The 9,538-nt window shown below is 39.0% G+C and overlaps 1 protein-coding gene across 1 annotated transcript; it reads right to left on the reverse strand.

Moving 5' to 3' along the window:
- Positions 1–480: 480 nt before the first annotated feature.
- Positions 481–1,922, reverse strand: LOC102755791 (calcyclin-binding protein-like). The gene is made up of 2 exons (XM_015570513.1): positions 1,442–1,922; positions 481–1,207 (listed from the first exon to the last, which is right to left on the reverse strand). Exons 1-2 carry the CDS (start codon positions 1,800–1,802, stop codon positions 945–947), a joined length of 624 nt encoding a protein of 207 aa, XP_015425999.1. The 5' UTR covers positions 1,803–1,922; the 3' UTR covers positions 481–944.
- Between the last annotated feature and the right edge of the window lie 7,616 nt (positions 1,923–9,538).

Here is a 9,538-nt window from a genome sequence, read left to right on the forward strand (position 1 = left end):
CAAGAAGAATCGCCGCAGTATTGAAGGCAAAGGTGTCCCAATGAAGTACTGATGGGGTGTGATGCGTGGTCATAATAATCTGGCCACTCAGTGTATATGGGTTATGTTTTCTTATCCATTCATCTACACTATGTGTTTTCATTGGACAATTTAATTCATTTACATTTAAGGTTATTATTGATAGGTACTTATTTGTTGCCATTTTAATTCTTTATGCTTGTGTGCCTCTCTCTCTTGCTCTATTTCTTCATCTTATAGCTGCCCTTTAGCATTTCTTGCAGTGCTGGTTTGGTGGTAATAAACTCTTTTAGCCTTTTTTTCCCTTTATTTTACATTCTATTTTGAATGATAGCCTTGCTGGATAGAGTAGTCTTGGATTCAGTTCCTTCCTTTTCATTACTTTGTATGAGTGCAAAGCCCTCCTATGACACTGAAACAGATCCTAGTGAGGGACTGATGAATGTCACTCCCTTTTTTTTCCTGAAAAAATTAAAGTTTTATTTACTTGTTCTTACATTGGTGAGAACTGATGTCAAGAACTTAAAAAGTGGTAACATTTTCCCCTACCTCTTAGCTGAACAAAAATACACACAATATGGCATTTTCATTAGGCAAGACTTGCTTCTTTACATTTCACATGAGAATGCAAATATTAATCGTTCTTGAACAAAATGACCAGTTTACTAAGGAAACCATCTTTAGAGGAACTGTTTAATAAGCATATTTTATTTAAATAAATCCTCCAGCAGGAGAATTCATTGCCTTTACTTAGAAGAAGGCTCTGTAAAATTATCTGTTAAATGTATCTGCAGCTCACCAACATGTCCTTATTGGAAACATCATTATTTCCACATCACAATTCCCAAAAGAACTTTAAAGTCTCAGAATTCTGTCTCTCCTTTGGCTTGCTTCTCTCTTGATTGTACCCAGGCTTTCTTAATGGTTCACTTCATATCATCATCTCCATCTTCATAAATTTTCTTTAGAACATTCAGCAGTCCCTCACTAGGATCTGTTTCAGTGTCATAGGAGGGCTTTTCTTTCTCTTTGCACTCTTTTTCAACTTGCGTCAGGTAGTCCCACCGTGCGTTTTCCGCTTTCTTTCTACATAAGATAATGACTGTATCTGTCTTGACTTTTTTTGAACTGCCTTCCACAGAGCTGGGTTTCAAGAGATTGTTCACAATCATGGAGTAATTCTTCCCATTTAGATTCTTTTTTAAAAAATATATTTTATTGATTTTTTACAGAGAGGAAGGGAGAGAGATAGAGAGTTAGAAACATCGATGAGAGAGAAACATCGATCAGCTGTCTCCTGCACATCCCCAACTGGGGAAGTGCCCACAATCCAGGTACATGCCCCTGACTGGAATCGAACCTGGGACTTTTCAGTCCGCAGGCCGACGCTCTATCCACTGAGCCAAACTGGTTTCGGCCCCATTTAGATTCTTTACCAAAAGATCAAATGGCCTCTCTGTGAAGTGCACCTGTGCATTCTCCGTGGGGACGTGCTGGACTCCAGTTAAGGTAATACAGATTTTCACAAACTTATCTGACTGATCCCACCCATAATTACTGATTTTCACTGTATATCCCGTAGTAATGGGAGCAACTGCAGCTGGCTTTTCATTGTCAAGTTCTGCTTTCCTTGGTGATTTCTGCTGCGTCTTGTTCTTGACTTCGGTCTCAATCTTGGATTTTTCAGCCATAAGAGCATCACATACTCTCTTTCTAGTGGCCTTTTCCAGCAGCACCTTTACTTCTTCAAGATCTTTCTGTAGCTCCTCCACAGCTGAAGCCATGGTCAGGCTGAGTAGGCAAGGCACGAGCCGCAGCCCCGTGGGGGGAAAGAACAGGAAACGCCGCACCCATGTGACTCGCAGTGCCGGCAGCCCTGCAACAACCCTGAACCTGCACCACACCACGCCATACCACTCCCTTTTGGCCTGAAGTGTTTCTATTGAGAATTCAGCTGACAGTTTATTGGGAACTCCCTTGCAGGAGTTTGTCTCTCTGTTGCAGCCTTTAGGATTCTTGCTTTGTCTTTAATGATTGCCATTTTAATTATGATGGTCCTGGGTATGGGTCTTTTGAACGCCTTCTTGATTGGGACCCTCTGTGTCTCCTCAACTTGAGTGATTTTTTCCTTCACCAGGTTAGGAAATTTTTCTGCCATTATTTCTTCAAATAGGTTCTCTATTCCTTGCTCAGATTCTTCACCTTCTAGTATCCCTATAATGCAAATGCTGTTACATTTCATGATGTTCCAAAGCTCTCTTACATTCTCCTCCTGCTTTAAAATTGTTTTTTTTTTCCAATTGCTGCTCTGAATGGGTGTGTGTGTGTGTGTGTTTTCTACCTTGTCTTCTAATTCACTGATTTGGTCTTCTGCTTCTACTAGTCTACGGTTGTTTCCTTCCAGGGTATTTTTAATTCAATTGTCATTTTTCATTTGTGTTTGATTCTCATTGATGTTTCTACTTTTTTTTATGCTGCTATAGTTCCCATTAAGTTCCATAATGTTCTCATTAATTGGCTTGTAGTTATCACTAAGTTGTTTGAGTATTCTTATAACCATTAGTTTGAATTTTTCGTCTGGCAAATTGCTTGCTTCCATTTCATTTAGTTTCCATTTCATTTAGTTTCTTTTCTGGCGATTCCTCCTTTTCTTTCACTTGGGGGTTGTTTCTTTGTCTCAACATTTTTACTGTTCCTTTGTGTTTCTTTCTATGTATTAGATCAAACTGCTTTGACCCCCAGATTTTGTGGAGTGGTATTATTTAGTAGATGCTTTGTGGGACCTGGTAGTGCAGTCTCTTAGATTTCCCGAGTTGGGTACTCTAGAAATGCCCCTTGTTTGTGTTATGTGGGGTATCCTGTTTTAACTGGATCTTGAATGTTGCTGTCCTGTTTGTGGATGGGATCTTCTCTCAGGCTGGCTGACAATGAGGCTCATCCCCAATCATGTCATGAGAGTTGTTGTGGAGGTGCTGACAGAACAGAACAAAATACAGCACAAAAAAACACGAAACAAAGAAACAAAACCAAAACATAAACAAGACCCCTACGACAACAAAAATAACCACCAGAGAAGAGAAAATTAGGAAAGAGAAAAGAGAGCAAGAATTATAGAAAAGAAAGAAAATATGAAGAGAAAAAAAGCAAGCCAAAACCAAAATGGAAGGGGGGTGGGTGAAAAAGGAATATGAAGGGGCAGAGATAAAATAAAGAAAATAAGAATAAAGAATAGGGGAATCGGGGAAGGAAAACAGTTTAAAATAAAAGAGGAAGGAAGCCGAAACCGGTTTGGCTCAGTGGATAGAGCGTCGGCCTGTGGGGCTGAAAGGTCCCAGGTTCGATCCCGGTCAAGGGCATGTACCTTGGTTGCGGGCACATCCCCAGTGGGGAGTGTGCAGGAGGCAGCTGGTCAATGTTTCTCTCTCATAGATGTTTCTAACTCTCTATCTCTCTCCCTTCCTCTCTGTAAAAACTCAATAAAATTTATTTTTTTAAAAAAATAAATAAAATAAAATAAAAGAGGAAGAAAATATTTAGAAAGGAGAATAGAGGAGAAGCAAATAGACCCAAAATAAGAAAAGGAAAAAAATATATATGAGAGAGTAGGAGACAAAGAAAAAAATGAGTAGGAAAATGGGAGAGATAAATTAGATATATGAACAAAACAGTAGAGATTAAAATAATAACAGATCAATGAAGCAGAGAGATGAAGATAAATGAAAAAAAAGAAAGGGAAGAATGAAAAAGGAAAGAATACAGTGAAATGGCATTTGTCTCAGCAGAGTTTAGTGCCTCATGGGAGCTCCATTTGGATCCTGCTTTTCTGATGACTGTGGCTGACTGTTCTGTCTGCCAGTTCTGGGCTTCCCATGAGGTACATGGGTGCTAACCACTGTCAGAAACTATCCTCCTTTGGTTTCCAGCAACCTGCTTGAAGCTCCAAGTGATCAACAGTTTGTGGCTGTCTCCACAGGACTTGACTGCATGTGGGAGGGGCCCAGCTACCCTCTAAACATAGGGCCCTGGGCTGGATCAGTAAGCTTCCCCAGGTTCCCTGGGCTCTGCCTCAGAGGTCTTCACTTGCCAGCCAGCTGTCAATCTTAATCACTCAAAAGTCTGTTTCTGAAAGGGCTTTAGATAGAATCCGGAGTCTAGACCTGTGTGTCTCCATGAGGGGAAGATGCTATTCAGATTTCCGGGGAAGTGGTGGGTGAGTTTCCCTTCCCTGAGCTACTCCTCTGTGAGTGGCCCAGAATATTACTCTGCCCTCGACTGGGTGGAGATCCTCATACGCAGTCTAGTGGGATCAGTTGGAAACCTGGAGTTTCTATCAGCTCTCCTGGTGCAAGGGAGGCACTAGCCAAGTTCCCAGAATAGTGGGGCAAGACAGCCCTACCCCCAACTCAGACTGTCCCTGAGACTGATCAAATGGGCAGGCTTGGCCTCTATGGCTGAATCCTTTGCAAAGGTCAAGATGCAGGGTGGGCAGGCAGGGCTCCTGAGGGTGTGGTGGTCTGTATTACTTAGGGCAGGGTTTTCTCCTTTTCCTGAGCTGTGGCTTCTGGGAATGGCTAGCTCCTCTCAGGAAAAATGACGATTTCAGTGTGGAGGTATACGGCTGAACCCAGGACTCCCAGCTGCTGCTTTTCCACATCTTCCTCCAATGCTTCCACCCCAGCCTCTCCTTAGGCACCTGGAGCCCACACCGACTGACTTCCCGACACCAAAGCCTCAGGTGAGTAGCTGCAAATGAAACTCCGGGGCCTGGGTTAAAAAAAACAACAACACACAAACAAAAAACAGAAACAGGTTTTCTCTGCAACCAGCTCCAGTCTACTGGCTCCAGACTACCTGGTGGCAAACAACCCTGCCACCTTTCACGGCTGGATGTAATGTGCGCTGCTGGTCTCAGCTCTGGTTTCATATCTCACAGATAAATATGGTGCCCAGCCTGGGTTCTAGGCCTCAAACTTCTGAAGGAAAAGATCCTGTAGCCAAGAGTTCCCTCCTCACTCTGGGCCTGACGCCTGTGAGGAGGTCAGCCCCTCTCACCACCTCACCCTTCTTACCAGCCTCCAGGGAGTTTCTCTCCTTCCTGGATATAAGCCTCTTCCTCTTCTGGACCTCAGTTGATAATCTTGGCTCTTTTCTTTGCCCTTGAATACTCCCTGTATTTGGAAAGGCATACTATGAGATATGGCACTGATCTTACAGGTTTTACCATTTAATATTTACACCTAATATTGTAAATTCCATGCCTCACGTAGAAAATATCTTTAGAGATAAACGTATCCCTATGTTCATTGCAACATTATTCATGGTAGCCAAGACATGGAAAGAACGTGTTTTACGATGGATAATTGGATAAAGAAGATGTGGTACATATATACAATGGAATACTATTCAGCCATAAGGAAGAATGAAATACTGCCATTTGCAACAACATGGATGAATCTTGAGAGTATTATACTAAGCAAAATAAGTCAAATGGAAAAGGATAAAAACAATATAACTTCATTCATCTGTGAAATATGAAACAGAAAGCAGTAAACAAACAAGCAAAACAAGCTCATGGACACAGACAATAGTATGGTGGTTACTTGAGAACAGAGGGACAAACATATGGTAACAGAAAGAGACTAGACTTTGGGTAGTGATCATACAATGCAATATACAGACGATGTATTATAGGATGTACACTTGAAAGTTATATAATGTTATTAACCAATATCACCCTAATAAATGTAACTTAAATTTCATAATTAAATGTTGCAAATATTAAAAAAGAAAATATTTTTAGAATATAGATATACAGAACAAGGAAATTCTTAGGAAAAGTTGGTTGAGAATCATTTTAAGTCTCAAAGACAAGAATGACATCTACAGCTTAGAAATATACCATTTGAATAATAGGTAGTAGGTGACAATAAAAAAAGTAGTAGACAAGTTGGTGGCAGTAATATTAACTTTACAAACACCTTAATAAATTATATTTAGTCAATCAGGTTAGTTCTGGTACTTAACTCATAATTCATTGATTAATTCCTTCTTCTACCATTTTTATACCATCAATTCGTACTAAATAATGTTATATATTATAGTATATGTATTAATATTATTAAATATGCATTTGAATATGAATCTGAAAACCTTACTACATTATACTGATTATAGTTGAAGTCTAGAAGCAGTATGTAAAATAATTCTAACACTTATGCTCAAAATATTTTTCGTCTTTTTATCTGCCAAGTTCCAATTTCTTGTTACGGTTAAAATTATTTTTGTGTTTAAAACAAATATACTTTCAATCAATATTTATTTTTATACATTTTTAACTACACTTTGTAAAAACAAAGCAAAAATTTTCAGGTCCAAAATTTCAAAGGATGAAAAGAAAGAATTTAAAATGCTTTCATATATATTGAGATTGTCCTACTATTCCTTAAAAGCCTTTAAATCACCTCATGGATGTTTCTTCCCTAATATCTCAGAGAATTAACAACACAATGTAATCTAGGTTTGAATTTGGGTTCCTCCTGTGTTTAAGATATTTATGTTTGAGCTTTCCCTCACAGACAAGCCACTTAAAGAGTCACTGTTACTTTGAGGTTTTATCTATGAGATTTGTGTCTTTGGGGCTCATTAAGGACATTTACAAAGATTACAATGTCAATAGCACCTAATTTCTGGACTGTGAGAAAGGTCTTCTTGAGTACATAAAATCTGTGGCTGTGCATAGTACACAATGGGCAGCTCAGATCCCAAATTTTATCACACTTAAGTAGCAAACAAATTAATAATGTTACCCGGGCTCTTTCGGGATAATTACGACTGAGTAAAAAACTGCTTTAAAATTTTGCAGATAGTATTGTACCTCATTTTTTATTCCCCGTGATTAACAAAGATTTATTTATCACTTTATCTCTTTTTCTGTTGCATGACTCTCTGTTGTTCCCTTTAAAGATTTTTGAATTAAAACTTGCAACATACAAAGTTATTTCCAATCTGCTTAGGAAAGATTTATTACCTAATATAATGTTATTGTAAATATGTTTTATTTTACTTTTTGCATAGCTACTTTAAATATTAACACTAATGGTGGATTTTATTTTTATACTTATGTCTGGTAGAAAATTAGTTACTGAAAAACTAACAGAAAGAGTAGTTCTTTTAAATCATTAATCTACTGCTTAGGTCAAAACACAGACTTTATTTTGCGGACCGGGGATTCTATTATTAATAGCTTGGGGGGAAAGGTAAGGGGTTAGCTAGGCACATCACGTATTATCTCACTTAATCCTCATCACAAAGCTGGGGTGAGGTCACCATCTCCATTTTATGTAGCAGAGAAAATTGAGCTGAAGTCACCCAGTGAGTGACTGGAACTGAGATGAGAACCAAAACTGTCCACTGCCGAGGCCTTCCTGTTACATCACATTTCCCACTGCATTGCTGCAAATGGGACCACAAGGCAAGCAGGAGCCTTGGGGTAAGTCATTATAACTGACTGAGTGACGGCCAGCTTGGGCTCTGGGGCTACCCTGTCTGGATTTGAATTCAAGCTGCTCCACTTACTTGTGGTGTAACCCTGGCAGCTTACTAAACCCCGTTTCATCCATTGTCTCCTTTCTAAATTGGGGGAAAGCAAGAGTACCAACCTCTTAGAGGGTTGAAGTTACAGCCTGAAAGGCATTTAGAATAGGACCTACACTCACTAAAAGTATCTTGTGAGGCCTTGGCTGGGTAGCTCAGTTAATTAGAGAATCGTCCCAATATGCCAAGGTTTTGGGCTCGATCCGGGTAAGGGTGCATACGGGAGGCAACCAATCAATGTTTCTCTTTCTTTAAACATCAATAAAAACTTATTCTTTGGGTGAGGATTAAAAAATAGAATACAATATTAATATTCCATTTACATATTCTAAAAATGGAACTTAATACAATAGTGACTTTAAAGAGCTCAATTTGGCTTCTGTTACGAGATGGGTTATAGTAAACCATGCCCCTCCCCACTGCCTTGTAATAGAATGTAATGAAGATTTGTCTATAAGTCAGGTACATACTAACCACATAACTAAATACTTCTTTAATAATGTATTTATGAATTAGTGCTCAAAAACAGCAATAATGTATTAAACTATTTCCTAGGGGCCTAAAGAGGGGACTCAATCTTCCAAAATATCTGAGAGCCTGCTAGTGACTTGTGTAGTGAAGATAATTTGGTTCTTTGAATGTCTAGTGTGACTACCATTCAGTAGTCATAACCACTAAAAGCTGTGCTTTCTAATGAAAAGATTCATTTCTCCCCAAATTAGTAAATTTATGATTCATTTATTCCCCAAATTGGCAGAGTTGTCATTAAAATTCTCCCTGGAATTCATTTATTTGTTTATATTTATTAAGAACAAAAAATTCATTTCTAGTAAACTTTGGATTAACTGGAACCCAATTAACCAGAAACTTTTGTTAACAGGGCTATTTCCTCTAACTTCAGAGGGAAAACCAAGACCTGTCAAAGTTGTGTGTGAGATTTGGTAGAAAGAAATGCCAGGTTATGTTCAGAGGCGGTTGGTCTGAGCATTGTCACCTATGTCTTCTATGCAATGTGGATTCATATTCAGAATGATGAGCTCTGTGGCATACTGCAAAGTTATGGATCATAGAAAACATTTACATTCAGTTTAATTAGTAAGGCAAAAAAGTGGACAAATGAATTTTAGGAGGGTTTTGAGTAGACCAGGTGGAAATAATTCCACATTTTGCATTTGCAGGACTGAGAAAAGGGAGTGATATTTGTTTCAGCTATCGATTTGTACTACCTCAAATGGACCTTTGAAAAATGGTTTGCTTGGCTGAAGAAAATCAATTTCGGATGCGAACTCCTCAATTGAGATTTTTGTGGGATGAAATGCTGCATTTAATTAAATTTTAGAATTAAAACTTCAGGCCAACCACAGAAATTTACTGTATTATTGGAATTTCTGATAACTCAAAAGATCTAATAATTTATTCACATGCCAATACCTTTAAAAGGTAGTAGTCATGCACTATAGAGTCCGTCTGAGCCTTACTGTAATTTAAATGCCAGCGCAGGAGGCAACCAGTGATTGCTGAAAGAGTCCTATGTAGCCAGAGCAAGGCACCTCTGGAACAGATACTGCCGATACAATGTAAGCGCAACAGAAATAGCCTCTCCATTGCGTGGAGGCCCAGAATTAATCTCTAGCAGAGGTTTCTTTCTGCTAAAAAATAATTTAGCTTACAAAAAGTAGAAGATTTTAAAATTGGTGTCCAGGATTTAAACTCATATCACACACTTCTACCTTATATAAAGATTTACTATTAAAGCCCAGCTGGCGTGGCTCAGTGGTTGAGTGTCAACCTATGAACCAGGAGGTCATGGTTACATTCTCAGTCAGGGCACATGCCCAGGTTTCCGGCTCCATCCCCAGCCTTGGGGCATGCAGGAGGCAGCTGGCCAATAATTTTCTCTCATCACTTATGTTTCTGTTTCTCTTTC

This window comes from Myotis davidii, unplaced genomic scaffold (assembly GCF_000327345.1).
Source record: "Myotis davidii unplaced genomic scaffold, ASM32734v1 scaffold86, whole genome shotgun sequence".
In the NCBI taxonomy this organism is placed as follows: Eukaryota; Metazoa; Chordata; class Mammalia; order Chiroptera; family Vespertilionidae; genus Myotis; species Myotis davidii.

Excerpts from the sequence above, each read along its gene's own strand:
- LOC102755791 (XM_015570513.1), bottom strand. The coding sequence starts at position 1,802 with ATGGCTTCAGCTGTGGAGGAGCTACAGAAAGATCTTGAAGAAGTAAAG. Across the intron at positions 1,208-1,441 it reads TCTTTTGGTAAAGAATCTAA|ATGGGAAGAATTACTCCATG; the intron begins ATGGGGCCGAAA and ends AAAAGAATCTAA.